The 17,415-nt window shown below is 34.7% G+C and overlaps 3 protein-coding genes across 4 annotated transcripts; 2 read left to right on the top strand and 1 right to left on the bottom strand.

The window, feature by feature from the left end:
• Window positions 2,707–6,746, top strand: LOC18599007 (adenylosuccinate synthetase 2, chloroplastic). Its single transcript, XM_007028775.2, has 4 exons — window positions 2,707–3,088; window positions 4,567–5,259; window positions 5,441–5,752; window positions 6,180–6,746. Exons 1-4 carry the CDS (start codon window positions 2,795–2,797, stop codon window positions 6,348–6,350), a joined length of 1,470 nt encoding a protein of 489 aa, XP_007028837.2. The 5' UTR covers window positions 2,707–2,794; the 3' UTR covers window positions 6,351–6,746.
• Window positions 7,586–15,594, top strand: LOC18599006 (DNA-binding protein SMUBP-2). 2 transcript variants are annotated; one of them, XM_007028771.2, is made up of 16 exons: window positions 7,586–7,758; window positions 8,098–8,202; window positions 8,401–8,469; window positions 9,104–9,193; window positions 9,315–9,398; window positions 9,799–9,963; window positions 10,589–10,776; window positions 11,593–11,665; window positions 12,168–12,221; window positions 12,616–12,873; window positions 13,212–13,418; window positions 13,545–13,648; window positions 14,062–14,206; window positions 14,355–14,489; window positions 14,608–14,826; window positions 14,953–15,594. In XM_007028771.2, exons 1-15 carry the CDS (start codon window positions 7,666–7,668, stop codon window positions 14,782–14,784), a joined length of 1,947 nt encoding a protein of 648 aa, XP_007028833.2. In that variant the 5' UTR covers window positions 7,586–7,665; the 3' UTR covers window positions 14,785–14,826; window positions 14,953–15,594. The 2 variants fall into 2 exon arrangements, with proteins under 2 accessions (XP_007028833.2, XP_017977534.1); XM_018122045.1 differs by lacking the exon at window positions 7,586–7,758 and having other exon boundaries at window positions 8,114–8,202; window positions 8,405–8,469.
• Window positions 15,796–17,181, bottom strand: LOC18599005 (dehydration-responsive element-binding protein 2F). The gene has a single exon (XM_007028770.2). The coding sequence runs from the start codon at window positions 16,996–16,998 to the stop codon at window positions 16,147–16,149; it is 852 nt and encodes a 283-aa protein (XP_007028832.2). The 5' UTR covers window positions 16,999–17,181; the 3' UTR covers window positions 15,796–16,146.

Raw genomic sequence — 17,415 nt, 5'->3', positions numbered from 1 at the left:
TCACAGAATTGATCAGCATTGTTGTTGACGTGATATATGAAGTGGGTTGAAAGTGCTAAGGTGATTTGACATGTTGACATCATGACGTGGACGGCACCATGTGTCACACTCTCCTTTTAACACTTTTCCATGACACACCATGCGGCATGTCTAGAGGATGTCAAGCATATCAAGTGGGCGTATATTTTTCTTATTTTCTCTAAACTACTCGAACCAAGACGTCACGCAAGGACAACAAACTCTTGCTATCAGCTTTAAGCCGTTATTGTTGATTATATGTTGCTTTTGTTGTTTTGATCTTTTCTTCCCTCATATTCTTTTTTTTTTTCTTTTTTTTTTCACTCCTCCTACCTTCTCTTTTAAGGATCGACAACTTGTGTTTGGTGATCGTGGGATGACAATATGCCTTTGTTGACCGACGATCGATAGTGACGTTTAGTGATTGACAGTCAATTTTTAATGATACATTTGGTTCGCGAAATAGATAAGAATGAAATAGAATAGTTATTACGTGAAAATAGAATGATGTGGGAATAAAATAGAATATGTATTATTTAATTTGATATGATGAATAGAATAGAGTAAGAATAATTATTATGACTTATTTTAGTGTTTGGTTGGTAACAATAGCTTTAGAATAGGAAAGGAATAGAAAATAAAAAGATAAAAATATCTTTTATTATATTTAATTATTTTTTATTTTATTTTTTAAATATTAATAATTTATAATTAATTAAAATATTAATAATTAATAATTTAAATATCAATATTTTAATATAATTTAATTACTAATATTTTAATTAATAATATTTTTATTTATAAATTAATAATAATATTATTAAAATATTAATAAATTTTATTTTTATATTCATTAAAAATTTAATATATTAATAATTTAATAAATAAAACATTAATAGTTTAAAATATTAATATTTAACATTTTAATCATATTAATATTAATAATGTTTAAATTATATATAAAATATTAATATTTTAAATTTTATAAATAATTTATTCTTTTATTTTATTTTTTTTCTTTTTTTTTTTCATGGGCCGGTCGTCGGAAAGGCGACCGGTGTAACAAAACGTCGATCTGGCGCACCATGTGGCCAGATCTGGCCACTACGGCGCCAGATCGGCGCTTCCCCGCGGCTAGATCTGGCTGTGGAGTGCCAGATCCAACCGTGGGATCTGGTCGGGAAGCACCAGATCCGGTGCTTCCCGCTGCCAGATCTGGCCGTTGAGTGTCAGATCTGGCTAAATCTCCGGTGTAACCTGATCCGACCATATTTGGTCATAAAATCGTCGTCACAGTCGCTTCCGTCACAGTAGTCGTCGCTTTCGCTGCCGTCGCCGCTGCCACTAACATCATCTCCAGCGTTGATGCCACTTAGAGAGAGAATAAGAGAGGAAAGAAAATGAGAAGAGAGAGAAAGAAAAAGGGAAAATGAAGAAAAAAAAATATATATATATATAGGTCTAGAGTTGTAATATTTTTAAATAATAAGGGGCATTTTAGTTATATCATAATTCAGAGCTATTCCCATGGTCACGGAATAGCAAAAACCATGGGGAACCTCGGGTTTAACTATGCCTGAGTTTTACCCCTTTTGAGAGAATAGCTATTACTAAGTAATAGCTATTCTTTGTGATATTGCCATACCAAACGGAGGTAAGCTATTCCCTGTACCAAACGTGCAGTAAGGGAAAATGTGAGAGGAGAGAAATAAAAAAATATATATATAATCAAATGCAAGGGATTAGAACAATTGACAAGGAACTAATGTGCTTGTATGAAGTCTTGGGTTTAAAAATTAACAATTTTCAAAATTAAAAATTAAATTGAAAAAAGTGCATGACATTTGAATTAATATATTTATAAAACTCAAAATGTGACAAAAATTTCTTATTGATTTATTAGTGTGGTTTATATTAGAATACTTAGAATACATTCTTATGTTAGGGATCTATAGAAACTAAATTGGGGTTGGTAAAGTAGCCCATTTAGCCCTTAATATTCACATTGATTGTCGAGAAAACAAACCAAAAGGGAGACACACAAGCATTTTTTTTTTTGTAAGATTCGAGAATTTCAAAATATAGTAAGTGGATTTAAAAAATTCTACTGATGTGAGAAATATAATATAAGATTTGAAAACATCTTTATTTTTGTTATCGATTTAAAACACTTTATTGTTTTAACCTTGGAAATCTTATTATTTTAAATATTTTAAGTGCAAAATTTTGTATTGGACTTGAATTTATAATCAAGTAGTTCTATTTTATGCATTATTATTTACTCAAGCATTCAAATCTGTAATTTTTTTAATAAATTAAAATTTGTTTATCTTTTAAAAAAATGAGTGAAGTAATTGATTACATTAATTATCTATTATCTAATGCTTTTCAAAAAAAAAATTTATCTATTATCTAATATTCTGAATATTTATTTATAGTGTAAAATATAAAATTACAAAGATAATTTTGCCCACAGCATCCTGCGGGCGTCGGTGCTTGTTTAGTACAATGATGAAGAAACTTCAAGGGCTAAGCTGGACTTCCAAGCTTGCAACTGACCAGCAACTATTCCTTTTCCCTCGTCAACCCAACGCTATTTTCTTTTAAGTCTCATCGCACTCCACGTGTCATCCATTCACAATCCCTCTTTGATCACCAGTCCGTAACTCAATCACTCCCAAGCACCAAACCGTCCCTCCCTCCTTTCAACAAAACCCTTGTGTTATAACGTTTCTCCTCTTCTCGCTTGTCTTTTTTCTTCTCTTCTGTGTTTACCATGAACTTCTCATCTCTCGCTCTCGACCCCAGTCCAGTCGCCACCTCAAGATGGGCCCACCAGAGACCCGCTCTCCACTTTCACCACCACCGCCGTAATTTCGTTGTCTGCTCCTTGAAGCCCGCCGCCTCCTCTTCTCTAAGCGTGGCCGAGTCAGCCGCCAGTGAGTCGCTGAGTCGAATCGGGTCGCTGAGTCAGGTATCCGGCGTGTTGGGGTCTCAGTGGGGTGATGAAGGCAAAGGCAAGCTTGTTGACATCTTGGCTGGGCACTTCGACATCGTTGCTCGCTGCCAGGTACCGCTCTTATATGCGTACTTTTATACGTATTGGTGTTTTTTTTTTCTTCAAGAGCTTTAATCAATAGAATATAATTTTGCTTTTTACTTTGCAATTTCTTAGTAAAATGTAAACGGCAGAAAGAAAGTGGAAAAGCTAACATGAGAAAGAGCCTGGGCTTTATTTATTTTAGGTTGGAATTAAAAATGAATACATTTGATTTTTTTTATTAAAATGGAAATTATCAGTAATTTGCAATTTGATGGAGAGAAAACTGCCTGAAAAATGATGTTAAAAGTCAACCTCGATTGACTGTGCAATATGAGTTAGTAAGTATATGATATCTTGAGGTGGAACTCTTTTTTTTTTTTTTTCTTAAAGCTCTATTTGGTTGTTGAAGTATGTCTAAGTAAGATTATTTTTTTGAATAATGGAAAATTGAAAATGAAAATATTGAAAGTGACAAAATGTATGATATTTTACTTTTATATCAAACAATTATGTTTTTGGTGTATTAAATTATAGCTATTTAGTTATTTGTAAGTAAATATGAATTTTTTTTTTAAATTGTATTTTCTTTTGCTTCTTAACAACTTTTAACAAAGCCAAAAAGAAAAAAAAAATAGTGAAATCAACAGCCGAAACATAGCATAATTAATTTTATGCCGGCTTGCATATCTGAGAGTTGTTTTTGGATTTAAAAACCTTAAATCTGAAATCATGGTACCACACACAAGTTTTTTGAACAGCATTAGCAAGGGCTTCTCTTTTAAGTTTCAACCTAATGTTTCTTTTGTAGGAGTGCAAGTATTTAAGGTTTACCCTTTCATTTCACAGTTTCTTTTTACTTTTAACTTATCAATATTTGATTTTGTGATTGTGATTTGTGTCTGGGAGAGTGTTTATGATGTCATGCCTACAATGTTAAGCTATGGTCATGTAAATAACCCATATCTCTAATTGATATACATTTGGAATGTAATTCTCAATTAAGGTTTTTGCTTTTAGCCTGGACCCTTTAAGTTATCCCTTGCAGTATTATGACCCTTTTACTTCATAGTACTTGTAATTTTAGGAACTTTTATATATCATAAGTAACATTATGTGACTTGCCTTGCATATGAGTTCTACTGTTAATACATTGCAGGGTCTATCTACTGCTTTCTTTCTGAAAAAAAGAAAGGAAATACAAATGTTGGATAGTTTTAACAAACCGTTCCTTTGTGTACTACTACTAGAACACAAGCATATGCAGAAATGTGTTAAATAGATTTTGCAGGACTTCATCATATAATGATTATGTAAGAATTTTATTTTCATTGTGTTGGGCTTTTTGGAGAACCCCAAAGTTCCGTCTGATTGGTTTAAAACATAGTTTTATGGTGGTCCTCATTGGAACCTCCTTGCTGATGTAGTCCTAATCTAGGCTTTAATTAGCTAGCTTGCTGTTATACAAGTAGCATCCTTCTTAGTATTGGAAATTTTTCTGATCTCAGGGTGGAGCTAATGCTGGACATACCATCTACAATTCAGAAGGAAAGAAGTTTGCCCTTCATCTTGTTCCTTCTGGCATCCTTAATGAGGAGACTCTATGTGTTATTGGAAATGGAGTAGTAGTAAATTTGCCAGGTCTATTTAAAGAAATTGATGGGCTGGAAGCTAATGGTGTCTCCTGCAAAGGACGGATATTGGTATCTGACCGTGCTCACTTGCTATTTGATTTTCATCAAGTAGTTGATGGGCTTAGGGAAGCTGAGCTTGCTAAGTCTTTGATTGGCACAACTAGAAGAGGAATTGGACCTTGTTATTCGAGCAAGGTGATCAGGAATGGCATTAGAGTAAGTGACTTGAGGCACATGGATACTTTCGCTCAGAAGCTTGATATCTTATTATCAGATGCAGCTTTGAGATTCCCTGGTTTTAACTATACCCCAGAAATGCTCAAGGAAGAGGTTGAAAACTACAAGAGATTTGCTGAGAGATTGGAGCCATTCATTGCTGATACTGTGCATGTGATGAATGAATCGATCGCACAGAAGAAGAGGATATTGGTTGAAGGTGGCCAGGCTACTATGCTGGACATTGATTTTGGTACTTATCCCTTTGTAACTTCGTCAAGCCCATCTGCTGGTGGAATCTGCACTGGGCTTGGTATTGCTCCAAGAGTTGTGGGTGATCTAATTGGAGTTGTAAGTGAATGATTTGTTTTGTTTGCTCTTGATTTCTTCGTTTTAGAATTGATTAGCTGTATGGTTGGTGGTATGAATTATAGACATGCAAAGCCAAAGGGTTCTGAATATAGCTGGTTGTTTTAACACATAAAATATGTTTAACTTCATTCAATATGTTCCTCTTAAACACTCTGTGCAGGTAAAAGCATATACCACAAGAGTTGGTTCTGGTCCTTTCCCAACAGAAATCTTGGGTCAAGGGGGTGACCTCCTTAGGTTTGCTGGGCAGGAGTTTGGCACTACTACTGGTCGCCCCCGTCGTTGTGGTTGGCTCGATATAGTTGCTCTTAAGTTCTGCTGTCAGGTTAATGGCTTTTCTTCTCTAAATCTCACCAAATTGGATGTCCTGTCGGATCTTCCTGAAATTAAATTGGGTGTTGCTTATAAACAAGTTGATGGTACACCAGTGCAATCATTCCCAGCAGATCTTCGTCTTCTTGAGCAGTTGAAGGTAAGCCAACTTTTCTAACATAAATGACACTCCTGAGATTTTTCTTTTTTCATTTTATTTTAATTTTTTACTTTTTGCTCTTCATTATTGCATACCTAACTCCTTCAGTTGCCTTACTGATCCTGCATTCTTAGTACAGATTAAGACTTGACTGGAAGTTCTTGAAATATAGACGCCATATAGGAGAACACCATATGTTGATTGCTTTTTCTTTGAGCTTTCCATTAATGGATCAATTTTGATAGTTTTGAGATCTTTATTTTGGACAAAGACACAGGGAAAGCTTGCACTATCTATGAATTTGTTGTATGCTGCTCTGACTGCTAACAAGAATGATGAATTAGCAATTACTAGGTTGTTCATGTTTGCTATTTTTCTAGCAGTTGTTAAGCACTCTTGTTAATTCATTTGCTTCCAATGTGTTTAGGTTGAGTATGAAGTTTTGCCTGGATGGAATTGTGATATTTCTTCTATTAGAAACTACTCAGATCTTCCAAAGGGTGCACAGCAATATGTTGAGAGAATAGAGGAACTTGTTGGTGTGCCTGTCCATTATATCGGTGTTGGACCTGGCCGTGATGCTCTCATTTTCAAATAATTTGATGATTTTTCTCTTAAATTATTGTTGGTTTATTATCTTGCACTCGGCAAAACAAAACTATTAGTGCATGAAAGTTTTTATTCTCCTTTTTGGGAAAATTTTTTTGGGACAAAATTAGGAAAATACATGAAGTTGAAGTCACGAAATAACAAATACCTTCACATGTGCGGGTTACTTGGAATTGGGGATTTGGATTTATATATGAAATGAAGGTCCAAGGTTTCAATCTGCTTGTGGAAATTTGGTTTGGTATTAGTTCTTGAGCATATTATGCTTTGAAGTCTCTTTGATTGCAGTGGTGAGTTTGCAAGCAAGAGTTAAAAAAAGGGTTTAATGTAACAGCAATTTTGTAGCTTTTCAGCAACTTAAATAAGAAATCTCCTGTCTTATTAATCTTGTCATGCCAATTTGCCTGGACCCATTTTTAATACGCAAGAATATTGAATTATAGAATACTTAGTAAGCAATGGTATGAGATATATTCTGCAGTTACCACTCTGACAGAGCTTCTGCATCAGAAATTTTATGTAACAAGTTATTCAAGCACAGCGGCATAGAGTCATAAAAGGCTATTTCTGATTAGATCGTGGTACCAAAAAGGCGTTTGAGATCATGTCCTTGGAAAAAAGAACTACTTGTCTAATGGTTTATTTTGTTTTCAAAACCAACCCTCTTGTTTTCGCAAGTGTCATGGATTTTATTTTTTAAATAAAATGAAATTCAAATCTTCCACTAGTATATTAAAATTTGTGTCTGAGTGAAATATAAGTAAAACATGCATAAGCAGTGAAAATTCATAATAATTAATAGATTGATAAGAAATCATATTTAACAATACTTGAGTATATACTTGTTTACATTTTTAATAAATTTGTTTAGTATCGTTGTTGTTTCTTTTTTTCTTATGCCAGAAAATTAATGTTTGGCATCACAAATTTTTTGTTGGGTAAAATCACTTAATCTTAACTGTAGAACACATAATTATTTACACTATTTACCCAATCTTCTTATTTATTAACTATAATTGTGGGCATTTAAATTAAATTTATAATTTCATTTATATTTATCTCTTTTACAACAAAACCGCAATCTAAGAGTACAGGGGAAAAAAATGAAATGAATTCTTTATTTTATTGCTTGAAGTTGTTTATAAATATTTTTTTAATCTGTAAGTTTTTATTTCAATGAGATAAAAAAAATTAAAATTAAAAAAATAAAAGGGAAATTGCTGAACCTCTCAGAAGTTCAAAACCCAGTTTCTCTATAAAAGTTCAGCCTCTCTCTCAACAGTAGCTATAACAAAGAAGTAACAATGGCGATGGAGGGAGAAACGAAGAAGAAATCATCTCCAATCTCTCTACAACAATTCATCTCCACCATGACCCCTTTAATTGATTTGGAGAAGGTTCTTTCTTTGATTCTTTCTCTGTGTGTGTGTGTGTGTGTAATTATTATCTTTACCTTTTTCCATTGATTCTAAAAATAAAAAAATTATTGAATGCATCTGATATCAATTGTATGTCATTATTATCCCAAACCAAGAAATGGGCGTTTCTCTAAATCACTTTTCAATCATCAAATAGCACCAAAATGAAGAAATTTTCATACATGAATGCTGAGACGCTGTTCCAGCATTCCTGAATTGGTGATTTAGATGTAACAGATAATATTTTTGGATATTTCTATTAGTTGATTATTTATCATTACAAACTTTTGAAAGGAAATTTTTGTTTATGTGCTTCAGGAAGCTGAGATATCGGCTTCTATCAGTTCTGGAGCATCAAGAAATTTGGATACTGCTCAAAAGAGAGGCTCCACAATTCTAAATTTGAAGTGTGTTGATGCTCAGGTTGTATTATTTTCTTAGCTTTATAGGTGGCCTTTGTGCTTCTTTTAATTAGCATTGTTTGGTGTTTATGAAAAATAGAAGGCAGGGGAAAAAGGGAACCAAGCTTTCGGTTTTGTTGAAAGGAACAAGCTCAAAATTAAGTATTACTAATAATTTTGGGTTTCTTGTAATTTATTCTGCTTTTCATTTTGCAAATAGACAGGGCTAATGGGGAAATCTCTAATTGAGTTCCAATCCACCAAAGGAGATGTTCTTCCTGCTCACAAGGTAAGGATTCTCAAAGTAGTAGAGTTTGCAAATTTTGGGTTTTTAGGTGCTACATTTCTTCTTCCACAATAATGATCTACTGTAGAATACATTGTGAATTGTAGTGAGGAAAGAATTTTTTTTTATTTAATTATTCTTTGGTAAGATTTTTCTTTGTAATTTTTGAAATTGCAAAACCTTTTAAGGCTTTTTAATCGTTTCTATTATATGCATGACACTGTTTCAGTTTCCTTGAGTCTTCTATAATGCTGGATTCTAACAGTTATTTGGCTTACTTCACTATTGGAGTAATGTTGTCAAAAACAGGACTTTGGCTCCAAATGCTCTAATTTATTTACTTAAAAACATTGAAATAAGTAATTGATGTAAATAAGAAATGGCATAGATTCACTTGCATTAGTTAATGGTTGATTAAACTTCTAACACAAAGTAAAAACTGTAAAGACGGCCTAGCTTATTTTCATGTTCCAGTTAAGAGAAACTTAAATTATCTGTTAGCTGGTGCTACTTGAAATTGATTACTAATAGATGTCCCATCCATTGACAATAAAAGGGAAAATATATTTACTTCTTGTTTTGAAGTGCATGTTTGCTTCTTTATACGACCTTATGTTACTTCCCCCTTGTAATGCAGCTTGGAACCCATGATGTAGTTGTTCTAAAACCGAACAAGGCTGATATAGGTTCTCCTGCTCTTGGACAAGGTGTAGTTTACCGGTTGAAGGTAATTGTGACTTTATTAGTGATCGACTGTTGGGTGCTTACCTTATAGATTTTGCTGTTTGTAGTCATGTATGGTCCTCACTTAAATTCTTGTACCACTGATTGGTGTTCACATTAAACAGGATTCCTCAATTACTGTTGCTTTTGACGACGTCCCAGAAGATGGTTTAAACAGTCCCTTGCGTCTTGAAAAAGTGGCAAATGAGGTTTGCTATTCAGAATTCTCAGTTGCTTCCAGGTTTTTCATGTTGGCTTCTTCTGTTTCTCTGTGTAGACAATAGTTTTTTTTTTTTTATTATTATTATTATTTTTAGGTGGACACAAACTTTCCATATGCATTTCAAATCACTTTTCATCTTTTTATGTTTTTTTAAAAGTTCATTGTGGTTGACCTCAGGAGTCATCTAGAACAACTTTAATTTATAGTGTTCATTTTGACTGTTAATGTCTAATCTTAAAGACAGTGCCTAAACTAAATTGAAACTGTGGAATTAATATAAAATATGAAATATGGCAATTATTCTGGAATTGGTACTGTCATTAAATTGACTATGTTTTATAGATTTAAGCTTATCAGAGCATTACACAAGTTAATTGCCTGTGCAGGTGACATATCGTAGGATGAAGGATGCCTTGATACAATTGAGTAAAGCTGTGCTGAAGGGACCTGCTGCAGATCTAGTTCCTGTATTGTTCGGAGAGAGACTGCCATCGGTATCAAAGAAGGGTGTCACATTCACCCCCTTTAACTCCAGCCTTGATCATTCTCAGGTGATGTTTGGATTCACAGTATTTTAGCTTTTCAAATAGCTTATTATTTCTTCCTTTGCCTTTGTTTTCTTTTTCCGCTTCTCTCTCTCTCTGGTTGGGAAGGGAATGGAGATGTGGTTAAAGCTATTTTAGTGGCACTATGAACATATTGGCATCAAAGTATATTTACATCCTAAAGCATTTGATGGTGTCCTTTTTATTCCTTTGTCATGTATCATACTTTTTCTTTTTTTCATATTTTTGAGCAATCAAAAATTTATTCTGTCAGATTTTATTAAGTTCAATCAACATGAAGTAAAAAAAAATAGTTATTGCCATGCTCTTCCTATAGTAGCTTTAGAAGAATATTTACATCCTAAAGCATTTGATGGTTTCCTTTTTTTTCTCCGTCATGTATCATTTGATGGTCACAAATCATCTTCCTTGAATGTTGATGTAAAATATCTACAAACTGTTGTATAGTATTGTGACCATCACCATGATTATAAACCCATATAACCGACATTCTTATGCAATATTTTTTTGTAGTATATCCAATATATAGGTTTCATGGATCCCACATTTTTAGAAACTAAGGTTCTTTCTCCCTGCCATAATTTATTTATTTTCCTTTTTATGGGTCAAGAAAGATGCCATTTTAAAGGCACTGTCATCAAAGGATGTATTTTTGCTGCATGGGCCTCCTGGAACTGGAAAAACTACAACAGTTGTGGAAATTATCTTACAAGAAGTGAAGCGAGGATCAAAGATCCTTGCCTGTGCTGCTTCAAATATTGCTGTTGACAACATTGTTGAGCGACTTGCTCCTCACAGGTACACTGGGAGTTAATATGTTGGGAAATGATACTTCTGCCTGAGCTAGTAAAGGAGACTTTCCTCATTTGCTTTTGTCTCTAATCTGCGTGGTTTTCTCTTTGGGGACCTTATGCTGTTATGCATGCAAAAGTACTAATGGTTTTTTGAGCGGAAAAGAACCAAAAGGCTATAAACTACCATTTTTTAATGCTTTCTGCGGTTCTGTTGAAGTTAACGGTTTTTGGCAGCTTTCATTTTCCATAAATTTTTCAATTGGTAAGATTTGTTTAGCTGAATTACAAAAGGAATTCTTGTACTTAATTGCCTATGTTTGAATAAATTTTGTTAGAGTACTGAACATAGTAGAGCAATTGGTTAGTAGGTATTGAAACAACATGACTTAATTAATCCCAGGGAGTCCTCTTTTATCTAATAAAGCATTGTCAAATATATATATGCATGCCCGTACTTGTGTGGGCTGTTTATTTAACTAAACTGGGTGCAAAGTTTCTTCACTCCTTGAGTTTTGGGAAAAGGTTCTTACTAATATATAATAATAGCTATGAATGTTTTCAACTAAACAAGTCTTCCCCAAACCCTCAAACTGTTGACAATCATGCTTTTATCTTTCTCAGGGAATCATAGTTAAGTAGTTAAATTAGCATGTAAGATGCTGTAAAGATATTTTGACCTGAATCACTATTTGATGCACCAGTTATACTTCCTCAGTTTTATTTTCAGTTCCTTTCATATGATTAATGTTAACACTTAAAATGTAAGATGCTTTTAAGATGGCATGGTATTACTCAATTTTGCTTCTGTTTCTTTTATCAGAGTAAAGCTGGTGAGACTGGGGCATCCTGCACGTTTACTACCTCAAGTTTTAGACAGTGCGCTTGATGTGCTGGTAAGCCTTAGTTTTTGAAAAGGAAAAGAACTAAAGTAGGAAATTTGTGTATTAATAATTGTTGGTTTCAGTTTCAGACACATATCTGAATGCTATCCCAAGCCAATGTATCACATATTTGTGTTAATCCTTTTACTATGCTTCTATGCTTTTGTTCATCTGTTGAAAGGATAACAAAAATGCTTCTGGGAAAATGATTTTAAGGATCTTTTGTCATGATGTTATTCTTAGTTTTTGTAGGGAAGAAATATCCTACCACTATTCTATTTGCTGAGAAATGGATGCAGGTTTTGTACCGCCACTATCTGAGTGGCTATTCACAAAGTGCAGAAACTTTCATTTGATGTCATCTACTTTCGAATATGGTTACTTTGTTTTCTAAAACTTTTAGCCTTTTCAAGTGGATGCAAACTTTTCCTTTCTGCATGTGTTACTAGATTTGAGGTTATCTCTTGTTTAAACCAGAGGTGTGATTAAATATTTGGTTGTTTTTTTCTGTTAGGTTCTACGAGGGGATAATAGCTCTCTTGCAAATGACATTCGAAAGGAAATGAAGGTATAAGTATATGTTAGAATTTGAAGTCTCAGCTGTACACCCACCCCCCCCTTACCCACCCACCCACACACACACACACACACACACACAAAAAGAAAGAACTCTCAGTTTGCTATAGTAAAATTAATCCACTGAAAAATGATGCTATACTTGTGAGCTTTGTTTAGCTATTAAGTTTTTTCATCTGAAATGATATGGTAATATATTATATCTGAATAATTTACTATTGACATTAGCACGTTTTTCTATAAAACATACCTGCATACTGAGTTCGTTTTTGACATTACAACCTAATCTCTTGATTTATTAAAGCAAGATGATTGTTTTATTGTTGTAAAATAGACGGATTTTACTTTTATTATATTCTTCAGCATACTCCACTTCATTGCTTCAGGCACTAAATGGGAAATTATTGAAAACCAAAGACAGAAGTACAAGGAGAGATATCCAGAAGGAGCTTAGGACTCTTTCGAAAGAAGAACGTAAAAGGCAGCAGCTTGCTGTGACTGATGTAATTAAGAATGCTGATGTCATATTGACAACGTTGACTGGTGCATTTTCTCGCAAACTAGACAACACTACATTTGATTTGGTTATAATTGATGAAGCTGCTCAGGCACTTGAGATAGCATGCTGGATGGCTCTACTAAAGGTAATAATTTATTGAACATAGATATGTGCATTCATATAAAAAAGAAAACAGATATGAACTAACATTTTATACAGTTTAGATACATGCAGAAATATGTGTTTAAGAACTCGCTTTTTTCCCGCTTATTATACGTAGTTATTTTGCTGTGTTTAAAATATGGTTCTCAGAGATTTATAAATGTAAAACCTGCCTTCTTCTAGGCTCCAGGATGCATGTTTCTTCTTCAATGTTTTTAAATGAAAATTGATATTTAAGATTCCATGGCAGAGCATCAACCTAGCATGTAGAGCAACAACAGATTGCAATCCCAACTAAGGATCCACAATCATTGTTTTCAGGGTTCAAGATGTATACTTGCAGGTGACCATCTTCAGCTTCCTCCAACTATCCAGAGTGTTGAAGCTGAGAGGAAAGGGTTAGGAAGAACCCTTTTTGAACGCCTTGCAGATCTGTATGGAGATAAAGTCACATCCATGCTCACTGTCCAGTACCGCATGCATGAGCTTATTATGAATTGGTCATCTAAAGAGCTTTACAACAGCAAGGTTATAAGATTTTAGCTGTATTCTTGCTTACATATTCAAATTGTTGGCTAATAAATTCAAAATTAAAATCTTTTTCCTTTGGCTTTGGTGTGCTGATGGGTAATGGCAGTTACATGATTATTGCAGATCGAAGCCCATCCAAGTGTTGCTGCACACATGCTCTTTGATCTTGAGAATGTTAAGAGGTCATCTTCAACAGAACCCACCCTTCTTCTTATAGACATAGCTGGGTAAGCAGTTTATTATTGATATTTGGTTAGCAGCATGTGTGTTTTAGATTTGACTTCTTCTTCTTCTTCTGAGCCAACCATTCTTCTTATAGACATATCTGGGTAAGCAGCTTATTATCGAAATTTGGTTAGCAGCATGTGTGTTTTAGATTTGACCTGTTGTTCTTCTTCTTTTTGGCTGTTTTCTAGACAACTACAAGAAATGGAATCACACCCTTTCATCTGTATTGTTATTTAACCTACTTTTAGTGAAATAAATTGACTATTGGTTTCTTAAAATTAACAAAAGTGAGACCAGATGTTGGTAGAAGTTTAAGATAAATGTGTGAAAATGAGGAATCAATTTGAATCTACCACAAGAAACATCTTAAATGCCATGGAAAGCATATATGACTAATTTGAATTTGCTACAGGTGTGATATGGAAGAGAAGAAGGATGAGGAAGAGAGCACATTGAACGAGGGTGAAGCCGAGGTTGCTATTTCACATGCAAAGAGACTTGTTCAGACTGGAGTCCATGCTTCTGATATCGGAATTATTACTCCTTATGCTGCACAGGTATAAAAGATTTTACTATAAAGTAGTCACTTGTCTCATTTCTGTGGGCTTCACAACTTGATTAAACCTTTGAAGACTGAATCACTCTACTGGACCTGTACCCTTTATTTCTATGTACAAACTCTTAAATCCATGGATGATTTTGCAGGTGGTCTTGCTGAAGACATTGAAAAGCAATGACGATAAGCTAAAGGACATGGAAATCTCAACTGTTGATGGTTTCCAAGGTCGGGAGAAGGAAGCAATTATTATTTCAATGGTTCGATCAAACTCAAAGAAAGAGGTATTTTAAGCATCTGTTACCATTGCTAATTGACTCCAGAATATATAGTAGAAGTCTTGGTGTTAAAGTTATGATTTACGATATAGTTGGCCTTCATATAATTCTCAAACCATTTCAGGTTGGGTTTTTAAGTGACTGTAGGCGAATGAATGTGGCTGTGACACGAGCAAGAAGACAGTGTTGTCTTGTATGTGACACTGAAACAGTAAGTAGCGATGGATTCTTAAAGCGACTGGTTGAGTATTTTGAGGAGCATGGCGAGTATCTAAGTGCTTCTGAGTACTGTAATGAATGAGTGAAGATCCCAAGGGAACAATAGTCTTAACACATTATGAGGGTATTTCAATCTGTTGGCTTTGGGTTGTCATTCTTTGAATCTCTTACTACATGCATTTGGAGAAGAAAAAAAATGGTATTCTTATGTTCTATACATTTATCTTGTCTATTATTGTTATATTTGCAGAAGCAAATGGAAAATGACCTGATAGAGACATCCTGATCATCCCTGTTTTATCTCATGCTAGTATCGAACAAGTTGAGCTTAGGTTGAAGGAATGTTGTATGGACATCAGAATCTTGATAGATAATAACAAAGTACTTTTCCAGATTTAATGGTCTTGGGAAGTCATAGGCTTGCAGCTAGATTGGTTGGATATAGAAATCTTGGATTGTCACAAGAAGAATATGGTGTCGAATGATGCGCACAAGCCAGTGATTTGGATTCCAGAGAAGATTTATAAATGGTGCTTGAACCTCCTCATTAACACATGGAGATAAAGGAAAAGGTTATTTTTCATCATTTATGACAGAAATGTGTAAAGCCCTGCGCAAAATTCTTCATCATAAAGCCTCCGCAATTTCAAAAATAGTGAATTTGACCTACAATGCATAGTCTGTGCACTATTCACTTCTTTTTACTGGGTGCTATTACTTGGCAGATTTATGAGCTGCAGTTTTATTTGATGAGTACCTAGATAACTTGATTTCCAGGTACTCTTTAGTGTCTTAATTATTTATGCAGTATTATTTGGTGAGTGCTTAAGTAACTTGATGTCAAGGTACCGTATTAGGTTTTCCTATTGTCTTAATTAGTTGTTCATCTTCAGTTCTTGACTGTTACTTGGTTTTATCCTGTAAATGAGCCCCACAAGCAGCACTGTTTGGCCACCTTAATTGTCTTCTACCAATGGTATGCAAGATGCTGAAACTTTTGATGGTATTAATTTACGGTCTCTGGGAATTTTCTACCGAGTTGGAAAGAAAGCAGAAATGCCAAAGGAAACTAGTCCTATGTTGTGAAGGTGACTAAAGTAAACTTTACCAGTTCATATCACACAATGGTGGAAAACAACTTTCCCACCGCTACAAAAAAAAGGAATGAACCTCTACCTCCCTTCAGGTCGCAAAAATTCTCTTGCCATTAAATTCGATAGCCTCTCTTTCACTCTCTAGTTGTCAATCAAATTCCAAACTATTTTTTTGTATGATCTCTTCTGCCAGCAATGGATAGAAATGCATCTATATATCGTATATCATTACAACCTCAAAACAGTTCTAGAACTAGCATCAAATCTCTATCATAGCTCAGATGCCAACTGAAAAAGGATAACAATCTATAGAGAAGCTAGGTCCCTTCTTCCGAGATTGACTAGGCTTCTTAGAAATTCCAAATAGAAGCAGGAAAAGTTAGGTCTTCTTGAGCGTCATGAACTTGGAAGCTGGCCTCTGCTCCTTGGTAATCAGCAACTCCATGCATCTCAATCATAGCATCCCAATTGAAGCTATTCTCTGCAAAGACAGCTACTTCATCATAATCTTTTATTGAAGAATCTGTTGCTGTTAAACTCTCTGTAGTCTCAGCTCCTTCGGACTGCTTTTCTTCTCTCAGTATTCCTAGTTGCTGAAGGAACTCATGTAGATCAATCTGTGGTTTATCCTCATAGGCTCCCGCCATTTTATCTGATGAAATTTCAACATCCTTCTCCTTCATTTGAGGATCTTCTGCGGGGGTTTTATCATTTATAATCTGAATGTCAGTTTTTGATTCACAGGAAGATGAGCTAGAAGAACCAGTCTGATTTAAAACCCCATTCTTCTTAAGTTCTTGGAGCCTCTGATGAATAACATGAACACTAGGTTGAGCATTTATATTAAGCAATCCACAAGAGGGAAACATTGAGACGAAGTTCTTGGAAGGAATCCATTTGAACTTCTGCAGTTTGTTTGGAGGATTGGAGTTGGGTTGAAGGTGTGGAAGATTGAGGTAAGCATCTGGACCATACAATCGCCTCGCAGCCTCATCGTAGGCCATGGCAGCTTCTTCAGCTGTTGCAAAAGAACCCAACCAGAGTCTAGTTCTCTTCTTGGGTTCTCTTATTTCAGCCACCCATTTACCCCATGTTCTCTGCCTGACTCCACGGTATTGGCATGAAGCATTCTGGGGGCCGCCTTTGCCTCGAGTTGGGCCTTTCTTCCATGGCTTCAATGGAGATCTTCTGTAACTTTCCATGGTAGTTTTAGTAGGGGGGAAAAGAGGAAGTTGAGTGTGGAGTGAGGAGAGTGAGTGAAGTTGGAACTTTGGGAGTGAAGAGAAGTGGGTAGAAAGGCGCGGGATATGTAGGGAGTTGAAGTGCAGTTTGGTTTAAATGTGTTCACGTTCCATGAAAAGCGTTCATGCTCATGTCCATGTGACCGTTACTTGGTGTTAATCGGATAATTTTCAAATCCAATGGTTTTTATTATAATCAAATCTTTTCAAGTAATTGTGACATGGTTTAAAACAAGGGATGTGCCATTTCTATGTCCAAAGAGTGCATCATTCTGTAATTATGGATAGATCAATGACAAACATAGTAAAGAATAATTTTTTATAATATTGAATCGTGATTAACAAAAATGAGTGTTTGATTCAATGATAAATGCATAT

This window comes from Theobroma cacao, chromosome 5 (assembly GCF_000208745.1).
Source record: "Theobroma cacao cultivar B97-61/B2 chromosome 5, Criollo_cocoa_genome_V2, whole genome shotgun sequence".
In the NCBI taxonomy this organism is placed as follows: Eukaryota; Viridiplantae; Streptophyta; class Magnoliopsida; order Malvales; family Malvaceae; genus Theobroma; species Theobroma cacao.
Note: the sequence above shows the minus strand (reverse complement) of the source record. Positions and strands in the feature narration are given on the sequence as shown.

What these genes read in the sequence shown, in the direction of transcription:
- LOC18599007 (XM_007028775.2), top strand. Translation starts at nt 2,795, where the DNA reads ATGAACTTCTCATCTCTCGCTCTCGACCCCAGTCCAGTCGCCACCTCA. An exon ending in TGGGTGATCTAATTGGAGTT is followed by an intron (nt 5,260 to 5,440) that starts GTAAGTGAATGA and finishes CACTCTGTGCAG; the next exon opens with GTAAAAGCATATACCACAAG. An exon ending in GTCTTCTTGAGCAGTTGAAG is followed by an intron (nt 5,753 to 6,179) that starts GTAAGCCAACTT and finishes CAATGTGTTTAG; the next exon opens with GTTGAGTATGAAGTTTTGCC.
- LOC18599006 (XM_007028771.2), top strand. Translation starts at nt 7,666, where the DNA reads ATGGCGATGGAGGGAGAAACGAAGAAGAAATCATCTCCAATCTCTCTA. An exon ending in TGAAGTGTGTTGATGCTCAG is followed by an intron (nt 8,203 to 8,400) that starts GTTGTATTATTT and finishes TTTTGCAAATAG; the next exon opens with ACAGGGCTAATGGGGAAATC. An exon ending in AAGAGCTTTACAACAGCAAG is followed by an intron (nt 13,419 to 13,544) that starts GTTATAAGATTT and finishes TGATTATTGCAG; the next exon opens with ATCGAAGCCCATCCAAGTGT.
- LOC18599005 (XM_007028770.2), bottom strand. Translation starts at nt 16,998, where the DNA reads ATGGAAAGTTACAGAAGATCTCCATTGAAGCCATGGAAGAAAGGCCCA.